General features: G+C 41.5%; 1 protein-coding gene across 3 annotated transcripts; it reads right to left on the bottom strand.

Moving 5' to 3' along the window:
* Window positions 1–6,652: 6,652 nt before the first annotated feature.
* kcnk4a (potassium channel, subfamily K, member 4a) lies at window positions 6,653–19,348 on the bottom strand. 3 transcript variants are annotated; one of them, XM_014005809.1, is made up of 9 exons: window positions 19,328–19,348; window positions 18,731–18,799; window positions 16,461–16,530; window positions 14,018–14,295; window positions 12,581–12,698; window positions 12,285–12,445; window positions 9,575–9,761; window positions 9,190–9,326; window positions 6,653–9,110 (listed from the first exon to the last, which is right to left on the bottom strand). In XM_014005809.1, the coding sequence occupies exons 4-9, from the start codon at window positions 14,204–14,206 to the stop codon at window positions 8,082–8,084; spliced, it is 1,821 nt and encodes a 606-aa protein (XP_013861263.1). In that variant the 5' UTR covers window positions 14,207–14,295; window positions 16,461–16,530; window positions 18,731–18,799; window positions 19,328–19,348; the 3' UTR covers window positions 6,653–8,081. The 3 variants fall into 3 exon arrangements, with proteins under 3 accessions (XP_013861263.1, XP_013861271.1, XP_013861280.1); XM_014005817.1 differs by lacking the exons at window positions 18,731–18,799; window positions 19,328–19,348 and adding an exon at window positions 18,367–18,418; XM_014005826.1 differs by lacking the exons at window positions 16,461–16,530; window positions 19,328–19,348 and having other exon boundaries at window positions 18,731–19,041.
* Window positions 19,349–19,372: the final 24 nt, after the last annotated feature.

Genomic DNA, 19,372 nt, shown 5'->3' with positions numbered 1-19,372 from the left:
AACTTTGCTTGGGAAGAGTGATCAAACTTCAGTCCATGTTGGGATGAAGGCTGTATCCTGAGTCACTATTAAAAGACCTGTAAATGCTTTGTAGTTCTCCCTGTGGAGTTTGATGCTGTTTTCCTGAATTTAAGTTTAAACACAGCTAAACCAGCAGTGTTAAGCAGACATAGTCACATGACTACTAGTGTTCTAATAGCCTGATTGAAGGTTCTCCCATTTATTAGAGCAGAGGTTCTCAAGCTGGGGTCCCAGGACCCCCAGGGGCCCACGAGCCCTATCTTGGGGGTCCTCAAAATTTTTCAATAAATGGTTATTTTGGATTTTATTTGAAAAATGAACATGAGGAACAATGCACTAGTAAAACAAACATACTAAACCAATCAAAAACATAATATTCTCATAAATAAATAGATATAATAGAATAGAATAGATAATATTTAGGAGTTAAAATGACAGTAAATTATTTCTAAAACAGCATGGGGTTTATTAGGGGGTCCCTGGAAATTTTTCACACTTGTAAGGGGTCCCCAGACCCAAAAAGTTTGAGAACCCCTGTATTAGAGTACAACTGTAAGTGGGGGGCACAGATAAACAAAAAGTTAGCATCACTGACTTATAAACTGCTAGCGTTTAGCTAGCTACAAAAATTAGCAGAAGCTAATGCTAATCAGCTAAACAAGTAAAAATTAGTGGAAGCTAAAGCTAAGCTAAGTGCTAAGACGACTGTCAGTAGTGATGTTCGATACTGCCAGTTTTCTTTCCGATACCGAGTAAAATTTGGCTGGTATCGGTCATACTGATCCGATACTGATACTTTGTGCTAACACACATAATGCGCCTAGTAAAGCAGCGTTTTTCAAATTACTGCTTTATAAATAATACATGACATAGTAATTTATTTAATTTAAAAGTCTTTCTAACACTAACCGTATATTTGTTTAGCACAATTCTTATTCTAAAGAAAAATAATTTTTGAATAGTGAATAAAAGTGAGAGAAAACAGTCAAAAAAGTTGTTACTTTGTATATTTTATAGCATTATTTGTGGGTTTGCAAGAAGGTCCTTGGCCAGAACTAATCCCGTTTGGGGGGCAGTGGCATGAAAAAGTTTGGGAACTTGAATTTAATTGCAGTCAGACGAAGCAGATTTTATGTTAAAATGACCTGCCATACCTCTACAGACTGAGTGACCGAGCGTGTGCCACTGTGCGCATGCATTACCCAAGCGGAAGAAAAAGTAGTTCCCTAACTTCCGTCCAACCACATTTGATTTAGACAAGATTTGAATAGTTATTTTCCACTATTTTCCTGGTAATGTGAAAACATTAAGTGAAATAACCGAAGTATCAAAGTATCGATATTTTGATTTTAGTATTGATTCTTGAACATAAAGTTCTAGTATGGGTAGTATCGATATTTCAGTATCGATCTAGACATCACTAACTGTCAGTCTGCATGATCACACAGCTGACAGCTGGTGGGATCATATGGGTGGGACTGACAAACCAGTTGAAGCTTGTTAGTTAGCTGCTAGCATACTTAAACTTGGCAAAACCTAATTTAGCAGAAGCTAATTGGTCCACTAACAGTTTTCAGAGTTCGTGAAAAAGCTAATCCGCTACATGAAAAGATAGTTTTGCTGGTTTTGGTTTAGCAGAACCGTGCCCACCACCTCTGGAGACCGTTTTACACATACTGAGTTATAGTTTGGGGCTGGTAGAAGCTGAGAGTCATCACCATTTCATACAGATCAGGCAAGATTTGAAACCTGATCTGCCTTTCTGCAAGGGATGCTTGTTTGATTTTTCCTCTTTTTTACAAGAGGTCCCAGTTTTCATCTAAACTGTGTCTAATGTCAACATAGTTTAAAGAAATTCAAACACTTCTGCAGTCATTGCGCTTGTTTTATGTTTTGTTTTCAGACTTTCATCGTGTGTTGGGGGTGCAGTGCCTCAGCCGTGGTAAGGCTACCCCCACCACCACCACCTCTGAGTGAAGTAGCCCCAGCATCTGTTAGTCTTTTCCACTTAACTACCTCTTGCTGTGTCCAACCTGTACTTATCCCACGACACAGCTGCTGGCTGTTCTGCCTCACACTGGCTCCTTATGTCCTTGGGAGACACAAATACTCCAGATATCGACCCCCGCGCTTGAACATTTGCACGCACGCCCTTCTGTCGTCATAAGCCATGTCTGTGTCTCCAACCTCGGCTGTGTGCACAACCGCCTCGGGGGCATCAAGTGCACACCCGTGCATACAAACATACACCCGCCATGATTCATGAGTCTGGTTTTTCAGCACGTCAACTGAAACCCGTCACACTGGCCGAAAATGTAAAGGGGGCCTTTGATAGGATCTGTAAAACATTCAGGCAGTTCTTGTTCTTGTGCACCTCCTGCTTTGAGCTCACATTGCAGGTTTGGATGAAATTCAGGCTGAAGTCATTCATATTTATTTCAGGCAGCTGAACTAAAATACAGCTCTTGGGCAACAGGATGCCTTGAACCAGTGGTCCCCAAACTACGGCCCGTGGGCCGGATCCGGCCCGCCTCCCCATTTGGTCCGGCCCCCAGAACAATACCAGAGAGCATTTAGTTTTTTTTTCTCATATTTGTAAATTTATATTTGATTATAAAGTTGGACTTTTGCAATAAAATGTTCCTTAATTATGAACTATTTTCATTATTAACTATTATTAGTTAGTAACTATTTCATACATACACGCATATAACGTGACATTCTGTTCCACCCTTCTGCGGTCTGTGCTCCTATCTGGCAACCCCTAGATAAAAATCCTAAACCCGCCCCTCTCAAAGAGAGAACGGAATAATGGCGAAAAGATTAGGTAAGAGAAAAATTGATTCAGGATGCAGAGGATTTAAGCTGCAGTGGACAAATGATTATTTTTTTGTTCATCTGTCAAGAGGCGGTGGCGGTATTCAAAGAATACAATCTGCAGCGACACTATGAATCCTGTCACAAAGACAAGTATGATAGCTTGCAAGGCCAAATGTGATCAAACAAACTCTCAAAGCTAAAAAGTGGACTGTTAGCTCAGCAGAATGCATACTGTGAAGAACCCAGAGAGGGTTATTTGATTGTGCTTTCTGGAAAACAATAAATTTTTACATTTAGGCACTCCTGCAATAGTCACACTTTTTCTGTTACAAACTGACTCCGGCCCCCCACCAGAGAAGGGAAAAGTTACGTGGCCCTTACAGGAAAAAGTTTGGGGACCCCTGCCTTGAACACATAATAAGGTTATACAAAGAAAAGAATGAGACATAAATAAACACAACACAGAGATCTGGGGTCTTGGTGTAATTGAAGCCATATTGTTAAATCAGTAGCTCTGTTTTCTCTTAACCCATCATTTCTGTTAATCCAGCCATCTTTTTTTTAAGAATCTGCTTTGTCAGTGTTTGCAACACCTGCTTGCAAACACCTTTATCCCTCTGCTACTCTCAGTTTACACACAGCGCTGTAACAGTGTGTTTTTCTGACTCTTGTATTTGCTTTCCTTCAGTAACTCAAGCAGATTGACATCCTTCCTGACTTTGGTGCTGCAGGTCTCTTCCTGTTAAAAAAAAAAATCTAAAACATTGCCTGTTTTTGATGCCAATCTGAGCTGGCTCAGAGACTCAGATCCCTGCAATCGACTGGTTTTCTAAGCTGAACAACATTTTTGTTGAAATGCAAAGGGTTTTGACTAGGCCTGATTACTTGTTCTGTATGATTCACCCTGATATCATTTTGGTTAATTAGCACAATTTATCTGAAATAAATGAAAATTGAGCATTCTAAGACCAAGTTGATAAGAGATTTAGTAAATTTATTATTTTTTCTAAGCATATCCAAATTATAAAACTTGTCAAACCAAGAAACAAATATCGATTTCTGGGTTTAACAATTTTTTTTTACTGAGGCAGCTTTTTGTTTCTATGGAAGCACATTTCCGCCACCCTGATAAAAAATGAATAAAACTTGTATCTCATAATTATGACTTAGCTATCTCATAATTATGAGATAGTATCTCATAATAATGAGATAGCTAAGTCATAATTATGAGATACAAGTTTTATTTTTATTTTAAGGCTGCCCTTTGTCACAGATTCTGTTCATTACTTTCATGGACAGAATTTCTAGGCGCAGCCGAGGTGTTGAGGGGATCCGTTTTGGTGGCCTTAGGATCGCATCTCTGCTTTTTGTGGATGATGTGGTCCTGTTGGCTTCATCGGAACGAGATCTGCAGCTCTCGCTGGAGCGGTTCGCGGCCGAGTGCGAAGCGGCCAGGATGAGGCTCAGTGCCTCCAAATCCAAGGCCATGGTCTTGAGCCGGAAAAGGGCAGAGTGCCTTCTCCGGGTCAGGGGGTCGCCCTGTCTCAAGTGGAGGAGTTTAAGTATCTGGGGATCTTGTTCACAAATGGGGGAAGAACGGAGCGGGAGATCGACAGGCGGATTGGCGCAGCATCTGCTGTAAAGCGGGCGCTGTACCGGTCCGTCATAGTGAAGAGAGAGCTGAGTCARAAAGCGAAGCTCTCGATTTACCGGTCGATCTACGTTCCTACCCTCATCTATGGTCATGAGCTTTGGGTCATGACCGAAAGAACGAGGTCCCGGATACAAGCGGCCGAAATGAGTTTCCTCCGCAGGGTGGCTGGACTGTCCCTAAGAGATAGGGTGAGAAGCTCGGTCATCCGGGAGGGACTCAGAGTAGAGCCGCTGCTCCTCCACGTCGAGAGGAGCCAGTTGAGGTGGCTCGGGCATCTGGTAAGGATGCCTCCTGGACGCCTCCCTGGTGAGGTATTCCGGGCACGTCCCACCGGGAGGAGGCCCCGAGGAAGACCCAGGACACGCTGGAGGGACTATGTCTCTCGGCTGGCCTGGGAATGCCTTGGAGTTCCCCCGGAGGAGCTGGAAGAAGTGGCTGGGGAGAGGGAGGTCTGGGCCTCCCTTCTGAAGCTGCTGCCCCCGCGACCCGACCCCGGATAGGCGGAAGAAAATGGATGGATGGAAGTTTTTTTTTTTTTTTTWWYMRGGKKGSMRRAAWKGGSYTYCMWWWKKTTYYKRRKKGRWKKTTTTWMMRSMAAAAAAAAAAAAAAAAAGACAAAACCTAAAAATGTTTCAGCAAAACAAATGTACAGAGGGGGGATTTTCTGTAACGGCTGAGTCATTTATCAAACGTTATTATTGACTGACTGCATTCAGATTGTTGAAGACAAAACTGGCTGAAAGATCCTAAAAGAAGTGAAGTCAGATGCAGGAAAGCTCTGCCAAACAGCAGGAGGCAGGAAACTCACTGATGTTAACGTCTTACAGACCTCAGGCTGCTTTCAACAAAAAATAAATAAAATAAAAATTAATAAAAATAAAAATAAAAAACCTACAATTTTACTTGTGATAAGTACATTTTTAAAATTATAATTAAGTCCATGTTCATATATGATGGGAATATTCTTAAAATAATGTTAAAAGTTTGTACGTTAGGCCTACATTCATACTTTTTTTAAGTTGCACTGTTCAAATCTTTCCTCACCTAACTTTCAATAAACATTTACATGATGTCAGTCTAGATTTGCCATATGAATTAATTTTTTTTAATTTAAACAAATTTGTCACATTTTTAAATTGGTGTCAGAGTTGCGTCAAAGTTAAAAACGTACATGAATTTTCCTTTTTCCTGTTATGAAAGGCACTAAAATGCTGATAAGCCAAGAATTGAGTCATTTTGCGATCGCACACAGAGAAGCAGTTAAAAGCAGCCTCGTCGGGTCCAGATTCATGATGAAAAAAACTACAGCTGGTACACCGCTATATGTCCCCTTCTTCTCCTTCCAGGTTTCTGTCAACAAGTGACAAAATATGTGAGAGTCTGGATCTGAGTGTGGGCTCAGTCGGTTACTTTTTTTGGCCTCAGCGGAGGGCGTAACGCCACAACGGCCTCTTGAACTAGTTTCTGCTTCGTGGACTCAGGAAGGGATTATTTATCCCACAATCCACCCAGACTCCAGGTCATTCAGGCCTCTCAGGGTTCAGGTCGTGTCACGTCTTCTCTGCAGTGCATTGGGATCGTTTCTGTTTTCGTCAGGTGCACAATGTGTTTTTTGTTTTTCCCCACCCGTGAGCACTATGAGATCAGCTGTTTTATAGCTTATAATGCTGACTTTCCATTTTTAATAGGAGTTAAAATAACTAGTTTTCTATCACTTTAAAGGAGCTCTGTAAAGATCAATTTAGTTGTGAAACACTTGGATAATGTTCCAACAGGAAAACAAGCAAATGAGGAACTAAATAAACAATAAAAATTGTTAAAACCGCTGGACAAGTAAGTCTATAACAAAGACAAACACCCTCAGGACAACAGACCATTTCATAGTTACAAATACAGGAAGCGGAACTCATTATAAATGCTGAGGCTTCTATGGAAACACCATTTGAACTGAACAAATTCATGCAGTAAATTTACATCATGATGTATTTTCATCTGAACTGATTCATGTTAAACTTTCCTTTAAGATCACAGATGAGATTTTTCATAAATATCTTTAAGCTATAAATATTTTTGAGCTTGTTTTGGTAGTATTTTTGTTTTTGTATAAATTAAGTACCGTAGATACAAACTACGTGTGCCGAAGTCCCAACTAACTGCTGAGTCATTTAGTAAAGGGTGCCAGTAGGAGCTAAAACAATGTGGGTAAGAGCAAATAAACTAAAAATCCAAATGAACTGAAAGCCTAAACAGCAGTGAAAGCTGTAAATATATTTTATTAGCTAAAAATGAAATGATGTACATCAAAATAAAAAAATACACTTGCCACAACCGACAAAATAATATTTTATAAATAAAAACTTCAAATTGCACTTTCGATTATAGACCGATTGTTCTTTAAAAGCCCTACTGTGTGTCGACGTTCCAACATTTCACCTCATCCAGTGTTTCCTCTGACAGAATTCACAAAAGACCTCAGATAAATGGAAAGAAATGCGGCCTCATCCGTCAAATTTAATCATGACGTGAGTTTGTTTTTAAACAATAAACCTCCGAACCCTACCCACAATGCTGTGCGCGCAGAAACCTACGAAATGAGCTATTTATTGTTATCAGTGAACCAAACGTGCGTGTTTTTGGTCTGTAGGAGAAAACTGGAGAACCTGAGAAAATCCACGGGGAGATTGTGCGAACTCCGCACAGAAAGGTCGGGAAGCAAACCCGCAACCTTCCTGTTGTGAGGCGACGGCTCTAACCACTGCTCAGAATTAAACTCTATGGATTCAAACTGAGGTTGTTCAAAGAGCCATCTACAACGGGTAAGATATTAATATTTTACACAACTCCACTTCATATGAGCTGAACTTTAGGTGAGGTGCAAACTGACTTCAGGTTAAACTCATGACAAACATTGTATATAAAGTTTTATAGGTATTTATGTCAAAGAAAAATGACAAATAATAAAATCTGTTTAAAAGAAGACCCACACATAAAATAAGTGTGATGACTTATGTTGCTTTTTCTTTTTTTAAACCTTGAAAACATTGAAAGCCACTGAAAGCATCAGCAAAGGAAGTACCGACTCACTTTTCTTTATCCAACAACCGATGACCTCAGGCTTGAGGGGGTGGGGGATGTGATCCCGCGGGACCACATCCCATGATTCACACTCATCTGACTGTGTGTAAAAAAACTTTGTCATGTTTTGAATTTATTTGTGGTTTTGACCGTGACACTTGGAGCTGCCATTAATTTTATTTTTAGACACATTTAATCCACCGTGAAACAATAAATCCCTGCTCTCCCTGTAAGGCTTTAACCACGCAAGTCTCAAACCAGCTTAGCTCCGAGGATCAGAGTCAAACACTTGTGCAAAGAACGGGCTGAAAACAAGAACAGATGAGTGATGATATCTGGTGAATGACGTGAGAAATCCTCCACTTGAAATAACTGTTTTTTAAGGCATAAAGCTGCATGAAGAGGACTGAAACAACCACAAAGCAGCTGATCGGGTCATGCTCGCATTAAATGAGTCTGTGTTTAATGCTTGGACACAAGGTGGATCTGTCACAGCGGTGGATTCTGTCCATCAGAGATCTGAGTCTACCTGAGTCTCTGATGGAGGAGGGTCTGAGGGAGACGAGTCCGGAGGAGGCGTCGGAGGGTTGGAGGGTGGCTGCATGCTGGGCCTCCTCACCTGCAGTGGGCTCCAGGTGTGCGGCTCCCTCCTCACGCTCCTCCTCTTGGTTTTCCGCGGCCGCCTCGTTTTCTCCTCGCCTGCCACGGACTGGGCGGGGTCGCTCAAGGTGTCCGAGGACTCGTCGATGTACGCCAGGTTCTCCCCGAAGAAATCCAGCAGCTGGCAGTCCGGCGAGGCGGCTATGGGGCTGTGAGGGGAGGGAGGACGGGGTCCAGGCAGAGGAGAGTGGGGCCGGGACAGAACAATCTGAACGGGTGTCCGACTGCGACGATGGCTCGCTTCAGATTCCAAGCGCTCCTCTGAAATTTGTTTGTCTTTTTCTTGTTCTGAGCTCATCTGATCCACGCCCCCCTGCCCCCCACTGCTGATGGGCCGGAAGATGGGGAGCACCGAGAAGGACAGAGACACAGAGGATCCCTCGGACCTGGAGTCAAACTGAGACTCGGATCCGTACAAGGATCCTTCCTGCACGGCTGCTCCTGTGGAGTCCAGCTCTGAGGTGGATCGGGCCGCGGGAAGGGAGAAGGAGCGGGCCAGGAGGTGGTGGATCGTCCTTCCGTGGCCCTGCAGACCCACCGCGGGATCCGCTCTGCCTCCCGCCACCGCTCGGAGGACCGCTGCCTCTCCGGCCGCGCTCAACCGTGGCCTGGCCTTAGCCGCCACGGCCCTCTCCAGAGACGAGCGAGCGTCCAGCTGGCTCATGGAGCTGGACAGGCCAGCCCAGCGGTTCGGCAGGTGTCCGTTCTCTCGGACCCAATATCCCAGCGTGCCCTGGGCTCCCCGGCGGATGCGACGCCGCTCGCTGCGCTTCCACCGACGGCGCTGAAGCAGGAAAGGGTCGTTAAATTCCAGCGGGTTCGGGATGCGGAAGTCCATGTTCTGGGTCCAGTCTGTGGCGTGGGCTCTCAGCTCCTCCATCTGTTGAGGGAGGAACAGGCAGAGATGAAGACAACACGGCAGCTCCTCCTCGCAGGTCATCAACAGATTAACCCCTCACCTCAGCACGGGTTTTTTTGGACAGAACCCTCAGCCAGTTGGCGATCATAGTGAGGATGGAGGCGAAGTAGGCGAGACCGAAGACGATCCACAGCAAGACCAAAGGCTTGAAGATGGTTCCACCTTCATAACCTCTACCTGGAAACAGGAAAAACAAACTTAGAAAGACTTTAGATGTCAAGTGATTATGAAAAAAAACAAAGACAAGTTGCTTAGCGTTTTTTTTCTCCAACAACTTGTTCTTGCAGCTGTGAGGAAACAGGTCAAAACATCAAAGAGTCACATGTATGTTTATTATAAAACAACTGAAAAGAGGCATAAATACACCCCTAAATACAGCCCTAAAGAGTCTTTATAAAAACCCAGAACTGTGTGCGGGTCAGAACCTGGTACGTAGTCTCCAAATCCAACGGTGGTGAGGGTGATGACCACGAAGTACAGAGACTCCAGAAACGACCACTTCTCCACTTTCTGAAAAACAACCGTCGGCACGGCGAGGAAAATCAAGCAGCCGATCAGGATGGAGAGAACGGCTGAGATGACTCGCACAGTCGTGGGCCGGATCTTTCGTTTCTACAAGAGAAACAGCGAAGAGGCAGAAATTTTTTTTTTTTTAAATCACGTAAACCAAAATGCAAAGGTGGATTCTATAAAATGAAACTAAACAAGTATTTTAAAGAGACCATTTTTTAACAAGCTGACATAATTTCTGTGAAAAACTTTGGTCAAAATACCACAGCCACCTTTAAACTACAGTCTTTACCTTCTTTTATAACAACGGTTGTTGGAGTGGGCCTCTTGACTTCACTCCTCTTTACTCTATGTGCTCATTAAGAGACAACTTTATATTTAGACTCATGTTAGATTTCTAAATTATACCAGCAGATTTAATACAATATTTCTGCTGGAAGGGCTCCAGGCTGCACCAAAATCTCTATAGCTGCTTTTCGAGCTGGAAATTAACCACAGAATTACATGTAGAGAACTGAAATTCATGTTTATAAAACCCACTCATGAACCACCATGAAGGTTATGAGTCTGGAGCTGTTTAAGACAGCAGCAAACTTTGGTCTTGATTCTGTTCATTTCTGCTTTCAGTTTATTGGTACGATCAAAGCTAAACCCCATCTACAACAGGTAAGATATTAACTCTTCAAATCCTATCCCACAGAATTCCACTTTAAAATATCTGAACAGGCTCTTAACCTGATTTCAGTCGTTCCGGTAATCTCTATGATGTTTTCTCTGATTGATGCCAATTATTTGACCCTTCTGAAACAGATGAACATCTTTTTCACAACCACACCATGTCTTTTCACATAATTTAATAAATGAGAAGCTCCTCCCTGCAGCAGTTAGGGTTAAATAATTTGTCAGATGAAGCTCATGAGGGGTGGTATAAGTTGAGCACAAACTGTTGCTGAACCTAGACCTGACCAACTGCAGCAACCTTAGTTACAGCAGGTAAAATAAGTATTGAACACGTCAACTTTTTTCTCAGTAAATATATTACTAGAGGTGCTAATGACATGAAATGTTCACCAGATATCGGTAACAACCCAAGTGATCCATACATACAAAGAAATCAAACCATAAATGTCCAGAAATGAAGTTATTTGTAATAATGTGGAATGGCACAGGGAAAAAGTATTGAACACATGAAGAAAGGGAGGTGTAAAAAGGCATGGGAAGCCAAGACACCAGCTGAACTCTCTCAGTAATTAGAAAACAAGCCTGCCCCTTGTCAGTGCAAGTTAATATCAGCTGGTTCAGTCCTAAATGATGGCCAGGTATCACACAAGAACCATCTGATGATGGGTAAAAGTAAAGAGCTCTCTCAAGACCTTCACAACCTTATTGTTGCAAAGCATAATGATGGCATCGGTTACAGAAGAATGTCTAAACTTCTGAAGGTTCCAGTGAGCACTGTTGGGGCCATAATTCAGAAGTGGAAAGAACATTATTTCACCATAAACCGACCACGACCAGGTGCTCCTCACAAGATTTCTGACAGAGGAGTGAAAAGAATTATCAGAAGAGTTGTCCAAGAGCCAAGGACCACTTGTGGAGAGCTTCAGAAAGACCTGGAATTAGCAGGTACGATTGTTTCAAAGAAAACAATAAGTAATGCACTGAACCACCATGGCCTGTATGCACGCTCACCACGCAAGACTCCACTGCTGAAGAGACAGYATGTTGAAGCTCCTTTAAAGTTTGCTGCACAACATTTAAACAAGCCTGTGTAATATTGGGAGAATATAGTCTGGTCAGATGAGACCAACATTGAACTGTTTGGATGCCAGAATACACATCATGTTTGGAGGTCAAATGGCACTGCACATCAACCCAAAAACACCATACCAACAGTGAAGTTTGGAGGTGGGAACATCATGGTGTGGGGCTGTTTTTCAGCATATGGTACTGGCAAACTTCAAATAATTGAAGGAAGGATGAATGGAAAAATGTACAGAGACATTCTTGATAAAAATCTGCTTCCATCTACCAGGATGATGAAGATGAAACATGGCTGGACATTTCAGCAAGACAATGAGCCCAAACACAAAGCCAAGGAAACTCTCAGTTGGTTTCAGAGAAAGAAACTAAAGCTGCTGGAATGGCCCAGCCAATCACCTGACCTGAATCCAACAGAAAATCTATGGAAAGAACTAAAGATCAGAGTTCATAGAAGAGGTCCACGAAACCTTCAAGATTTGAAGACTGTTTGTGGAAGAATGGGCCAAAATCACACCTGAGCAATGCATGCCACTAGTTTCTCCATACAGGAGGCGTCTTGAAGCTGTCATTGACAACAAAGGCTTTTGTACAAAGTATTAGATAAATTTCAGTAAGTGTGTTCAATACTTTTTCCCTGTGCCATTCCACATTATTACAAATAACTTCATTTCTGGACATTTATGGTTTGATTTCTTTGTAAGTATCGATCACTTGGGTTGTTACGACATCTGGTGAAAATGTCATGTCATTAGCACCTCTAGTAATATATTTACTGAGAAAAATGCTGACGTGTTCACTTATTTTACCCGCTGTAAATAAATATATTTACTTTAATTTCTGCACAGGACAGACCATTCTCACCAGAAAGAGGGTCTCAATCTTGGCCACAGCTCTCCGCAGCACCGTGCCCATGTGGTCACCCACTCCGGCCAGCAGGATGCCAAACATGGGGATGCCGAAGAGGGCGTAACACACGCAGAACAACTGACCGAACCACGTTCGAGGGGACAGGTTACCAAATCCTGCAGAACAAAAGAAAAAAAAAATCAAATGTTAGACAAACTAACGGTCAGGAATGTATTATAGTAGCGAGTTCTGTGATGTTTACAGGGAGTTCAGACAGACTCAAAGCTACAGGCTTCAGTGTCGCAGCACACCTATGGTGGTGATGATGGTACCACAGAAGAAGAAGGCCGAGCCCATGTCCCATCGGCTGGTCAGGTTGGCAGAAACATTGCTCACATCCAGACCTGCCTCCACAGCAGACACCAGTTTCTGCAAGTGTGGGACGTAATTCACCTGTAAATAATTCTTAAACACAAACTTGCTCTCAAATTCAGTCGAGCCTCATTATTTCTAGTTTTTGTTTTAAGAACTTGTAGCAACAAAGCAGCACAAATCAGATGGATGATGAATAAAATTTAAAAAAAATCCAAGGAAACAAGAAGAAAATTATTTTTAGCAGCATCTGTAAAAGCTACTAGAAATGCAACAAAATGATGCTTTAGACTGAGAGGCGTGGGTTATTTGTCAAGATTTTCAGTGTTTTAAACTTACAAAAGCACATTTAAAGAATTACTCCTATAACTTTTAAATTTGGTGCAGTGTAACCATGGACGGGCCTTTTTTTACTCATATATACAGTAATAATAATAATAATAATAATAATAATGATGATAATAATATAACAATAATAATCAATTTAATTTGTAACTAATGCATTTTCCATTAGCAAAAATCTCAAAGTGCTACAGAACAGCAAAACACAGTAAATAAATAAAAAAATAAATAAAATTACACAAATAAAAAGAGCCAGAGCTGAGAAAAGTCTGTTTTAAGCTCTGTTAAAAACCTTTAAAATCAGTGATGTGTTCAAAAAGAGCCAGAATAGGCTAGTTAAAAAAAGTCTTTAAATCTTTTTAAAGTGCCTGTGACGTCAAATTTTTGTAATACATATGAAAGCATTTTTAGAAAGAGGACATTGATAAAATATTGCAAAAGAAATTTCATGTCGCTGAGATGAACAGTTGTTGAGATATTTGCCTGTAAAGTAACAGGAAGTGATGTCAAAGGGGAATGTCTGAGTGTGAACAGAGCGTTGCTACAACAGCTAACAACCCAGACTGTAGAGAAGAATCTGATGTTTCTTTACATTATTTTGAATCACTGCCAGAGAGAGATGAGGAAGAGTCAGAGTTCAAATAATTTTCTTTCAATAAACAAAGACCAGGGAGCTTTCTTTGTTAAAGAGTTCCCCTTTGATGTCACTTCCTGTTTCACTTTGGCTGAGCTAAATTCAAAAGAAAATCTGCCAGTTATGGGACAAAATGGGTTAAATTGTGTGTATTATTTCAACTTTCTTAAATATAAAGATGTTTTCTTTGACTTTTTGTATTTGAAGAATATGCATGTCACAGGCAGTTTAAAGTTAGTGATTGTGGAGCCCTGCAGAGCATCCATCACATTGTTTTTTGACAGGTTTGTTTAGGAGCTTAATCAATGCCCAGAAAATAAATTACACTTTGCAAAAATCCAATGTAATACATCTCATGCTGAACAGGCCGACATGAAGGATAATGTTTGTCAGAGGATACCTTTACAAGCTCGTGGAAGTCCACCTCGGAGACGCAGGACTTGTTACTGAGGAAGACCTGCTTGGCTTTCAGCAGGTTTTCGTGAGCCTCGCTTTCCTTTGGGGACTCCAGGGAGACAAAAATGAGCGCTCCCACCCCCAGGTACAGCATGACTCCCGTCAGCAGGGTGGTGAGGGTGATGCATCGCATTTTCTCCCCGTCGACACCCCTGCCCCTTCGGGGTCTAAGGTCCGAGCTCTGAGGCCAGGGGTCAGTTCTGGGTCTCGGTCAGGATACAGCTGGTCATAAACAGGAAGTTCCTTTAGAGTTCTATAGACGTGAACACGGGTGTGTCTGAGCAAGCTACAGCAAATGTTTTACATTTAAGAGTCAAACTAAAGTAAGATAAAACATTTAACCTAGCTGATGCCGTGAAGTATCTTTATAAAAAGCAATGGTCTGTATTAACTTTTCATTCACAAAACTGTCATTAAACCTTCATAACATGATTTCAGGTTGATTAAGTGGTGATGTGATAATATGAAATAATCCTTTTACTAAACGAATCAGCTGATGGCTTCAAACTACAGTTTTGTTTATTTTAATGTTAAGCTGATGTGGTGGAGAACAAAAAGTCCTTCTGTCTTACAAATCTTGCCCAACGATAATTTCTTGGTTTAAGAATGAACAGCATGAGCGCCTGAAGAAAATCCACTGAACACAAAATATGTTTGGATTTATTGGTAATTTTGAGAAGTAAATATGCTCTTAAATAAGGACTTTCTGTGCTGTAGTGCCCTTTATTTGAAAGCGGCTCAATAAAAAAAAATTGTCCAAAGAAACAACAGAGATGCTGCTGTGATGAAGACCATCATTTCTACACCTTCATAAAATAATACCCCCGAGTCATTTTGTTTAGTTTTTCAGGAAACACACACACAAATAATAAATAAATAAATTAAATTAAATAAATCAGGCCATTATCTTAAAAGGGGCTGTTTTGTATTTTCCAGGCACATAGATTTTATACCGCAATCAAGTAACTATGTTACCTTCAGTTGTTATAAAAATTCTGTATATATCAAAAATAAATTAGATTTTTTTATTATAGACTATCTAAACGCCTTGAAATTATCCTCGGTCTCTAAGAACTCCTACGGTTTCCAACACTCCCACTTCAGCACGTCATCACAATGCTTCAGGAGCTCGGCTACAGACTGAGCTCCAGGGAGGAGCTTTGTGTAAGTAGGCGGGGCTTTGTACCAACAAGAGTTTAGGCAGCTCCACATGGCTACCACTAGCCTGGCCCTTGCCTTCCTACGCAGTTCTGCTCAATTCTAGTTTCGCTTCACTGCTCCATCTGGGACTTCTCATAAAGACAAGGATTTCTTCAGAATTTTGTCCGGGCCAATCAGAGAACAGAACGTCGATTTTCTGCGCAGGAAGTGAATGAAGCCAGTCTGTGTTGATAAGGCTTCCAAATTAAATTAAATTTGTCTGACAAAGCAGCAGCTCTCATTCACAGTTGTCTCGTTGGACTCGGTACTTTTCTCCTCTCAGTAGGGTTGTTTACAGCACACGTGATTTCAGCTTAGCTTCTTAGCTTAGCCTCCTTCACAGTTGAGCTGGCACACATACGTCACGGCCAACCGATCCAATCGTTTTAAACTTCAGCGGAGGCCACGCCACTACCCATAAATCATAGCGAAAGTGTCTGTCATGGCAGCCTACATGTGCATTTCCAGAAACTTGTGGATAGCCGAGAGTCCAGACCCTCGTACGAAGCAAAGTGAAGGACCAGGCTAGGCTACCACAGGAGATTCAAGGATTTCATGCATTAACTAGTTAAAACAACACTGTGGGTATGTTTTTGATGAGGGAATGACATTAGAACATTATATAAAAACATTCGATTTTACAGCACATCCCCCTTTAAGGGGTTGAAGCAAATGATTTGATCAACTGTGGATATAGGCGATTTTACCACAGGTGGCCAGCATCATGAGAAGATTTTTGCAAAATGTCATTTTTGCCATAAAAGGCCTTAGGTGATTATTTTAGAAAGGTGACGATTTGTAACTCATGCCACCAGGAAACCCAAAACCTGAGTCTTAAAATTGTAATTTTATGTTGTAAATCCTTTCAGGGCCACACAGGAAATTATGGAATTGTTTCAAACAAGTTGAGATATAAATACCTTTGAAATACCCCTTTGTACAGGGCCCATTAAGGTTATTTTTTGTGCGGCTCTGACGCAGTCTGCGGGGTTACTGACGTAAGGACATATTTAACTTGGAGGGTACCAGCAAACGCTCAAAAAAAATAAAACCAGAAAGCTAATCTAACTGTGAGATTAAAAATCTTCTTATATGAGAAAAGAGAGATAATAATGATGATAACAGGAAGAGCTACCAACTGAATTATATTTTGATAGTTTTCTTGATATTAAGGTTACAGAACATACCTTTAATCACAGACGCCAGGATTTCATCCTTCCTGCTTCATTCTTAATCTCACTGCTTGTTTCCAGCGTCCTTATAGTTCAGAAATACAGAATTACGGTTCAATTCTTTTCTTTTCAAGCCATTTCAACACTTTGGACAAATATAAAAAGAATAAAATGTAAAGTCTTGTTTGACCATACAGAAGAGTGTTCTCTCTTAGTAAGTTGTGAGTCATTAAATAATGTTTGCAATGCAGAGATTTTATCCTGATGACCAGTCAAGAAATGAAACAAAGCAGACCACCCTGTCAGTGGGCTCACGTCTGATTAGACTCTGACAAAGGCTGCAGTAACGCATCAAGAGTTTATTTTCATTTTCAATTATGTTTTAACTGTGTTTACCTTTAAGACAGGCTCTGAGACAAACAGAAAAAGGGATTTAGGAGCTCCTATTCCCGGGTCGACCAGATCCGGTCACCACTACGTGGACTCTGACAGTGTTCTGAGACGTCCCAGAGTCTGGCCCAACTGTTAGCATTCTGCAGTAATGGACCGCTGGCTTTGTTCTGTGTTTGGAGCTCTTTGCCCTCAGCCGCGGGCTTCAACAAAGACAGATGCTATTAGTTATCACAGACCGAACTTACACTGGCGTATTTGGATGTTTTGCTAAGATATTCACTGAAGTGGGGGGGGGTCAGACTGAGATCTGATTTTAAATTAAACACGGAGGCAGGTGGAGGGCAATAAATCATGAGGTGAACTGTTTGGAAAGAAGCACGAAGCAAAGACGAGATGTAAACAAGCTCCTCCTGGGTTTACATTTACGGCAGGAGTTTAAGACGAACCTCACCAAACTGAAAATACCAAAAAGATAACAGTCATGTTTAGTTTAGGAGCTCAGAACTTTTCTTCAAGCTCCACAAAAATGATACAAATTATACACCAAAACATGTGGATCTATCAGGAATAGTGTGCAGACTTGTACTAGGCGTATGCTGCACAATGTGGACAAAAATGATAGAAAATTTGTGAGGAAAAACAGTAAGATTTTGGCAAAACATGAGAAAACCCAGCTTTCTTTGGACTGCAGCTTTTTTACTGCGAACCACAACAAAGTCTAGGGGTGCAAGAAAATAACGATACACTGAAATATTGTAACATTTCATTTCTTGATAATGTATCGATTTTTAATTAGGGCTTAATGGATGGATGTAAGAAAAATAGTAAAGTTCTCACTGTTCTGATTGCATAAAAATAAACAGAATTTAATCAGGTTTTATGCATGTAATACATGTTCTCTTTATACTGACTTCTTAAAAATTATACTTTTGGAAAAAAAGGCAATATATCGCCTTGCTTGCAGTATCGCAATATATCGCGATATATCATTGACTCCAAATTCCTTCCAATACACAGCTCTAACAAATTCTAGTAATACTTTGAACCAATTTCTATATAAAGTCACGAATTAGTTTTTATTAAAGTAGCCATTTAAGGGGATTAATTACAGTGGAAGTTCATTCATTCTGCAGCACTGCCAGTTTAATAACAAGAGTTTTTTTTGTTTGTTTAATGACATTTCATTAAATTTAGTTCAAAGAGGATTAGACGTCTGCAATAAAATCATATTTGCAGTAAAACACAAACGACTAAACAACAACAAGGCGCCACACAAGAACAAAACAGAACGGGGGTGACTGCAGGCAACAAACCAGAAACATTTCTGCGACCGAGTTGTTTCTGCTGCAGGCTGTTTGACAAAAAGCAGTCTGTTTTTGTGAACATGACTATCAGCCACAGTGGAAGAATCAAACGCTTTGTGGACAAACCTCCAGAGATCAATAAGACTGCCAGTGGGAGAGGATGCAGGCCCCACTGAGGAATTTACAGTGAAGGGGTGAAAACGAGCTCCTTCGGACATAATTACCCTCCAAGCTATTTATCAACGAGCCAACGCTGACGTCAGAGGCAGATCACAGGTTGCAGGCTCTGTGTGGGGTTTTCGTGCTCTGGGAAAGAACAATCCTTCAAAAATAAACCAATGCTTTGTGGCAGGAAAGCTGTAAAATAATACTTTCAAAGTAAATCTTTAAAAATCGAGCCTTGGCCCGGCCACTGAAACTTCAGATTATCTTCTGTTTAAAATGCTACTATACATGGTAACATTTTAAAAAAAGGAAATGCTTGAGGCCCCCAGGCCCATAAAACGAGCAGAGAATTTCTCATCAAGAACAAAATAAACCAAAATAGACCAAGAATCCGATGTTAGACTGAGAGTAAAAATGACTTACCCTGGTTCTGGTGAAACGATGCTGTCCAAGTTGTCTCCATGCAGCTGGAGCTCTTCTTCCACCATTCAGCTGCAAGAGAAAAGTTGTGTGTGTGTGTTTTCTCCTTGGTAGGTGTGCCCCCCACCACCACCACCACCACCACCTTCTCATGACCCTACATCTCTTGGGCAGAAGAGAGCAGATCATTTGAGGAGGAGGAGATGAAGGAGAGGACGAGGCGGAGACGTGAGAAGTCCATTACGGCGCTGCTGCTGCTGTTGCTGCGATTAAGTGGCGTCACTACAGAGGAAGAGGCAAAGGGCCCGGAGTTTCCTGAGCTGGATGCTGGGGGGGGGGGCTAAATCCATCGCCTTCCCAGCTCCTGTCGTTTTGAGGAGCAAATAAGAGACACTTGTTTCTTCAAAGCCAAAGTCATGATGCGCACTTTTTTTGTAACGCTCAAGGAAGATGTGCATCAGGAGGTGAAACAGACTCTAAAGCTGGAGAGCGTTTCTCCTCCATCCTCGCTTGAATTCAAAATCTTTCAGCACCTTCTCCAACAATGCGCTCGACCACAAGGCAAAGGAAGAGGACTTTGGTAATTGCGGAAATACTTACGTGATTTAACCAAGATATTGTGCTTAAAAACACTTTGAGGCTCTC

The sequence above is a fragment of the Austrofundulus limnaeus genome, unplaced genomic scaffold, assembly GCF_001266775.1.
Source record: "Austrofundulus limnaeus strain Quisiro unplaced genomic scaffold, Austrofundulus_limnaeus-1.0 Scaffold1, whole genome shotgun sequence".
Classification (NCBI taxonomy): Eukaryota; Metazoa; Chordata; class Actinopteri; order Cyprinodontiformes; family Rivulidae; genus Austrofundulus; species Austrofundulus limnaeus.
This window is presented reverse-complemented; position numbering and strand designations above follow the sequence as displayed.

Excerpts from the sequence above, each read along its gene's own strand:
- kcnk4a (XM_014005809.1), bottom strand. The coding sequence starts at position 14,206 with ATGCGATGCATCACCCTCACCACCCTGCTGACGGGAGTCATGCTGTAC. Across the intron at positions 12,699-14,017 it reads ACTTCCACGAGCTTGTAAAG|AAACTGGTGTCTGCTGTGGA; the intron begins GTATCCTCTGAC and ends CCACACTTGCAG. Across the intron at positions 12,446-12,580 it reads TACCATCATCACCACCATAG|GATTTGGTAACCTGTCCCCT; the intron begins GTGTGCTGCGAC and ends TTTGTTCTGCAG.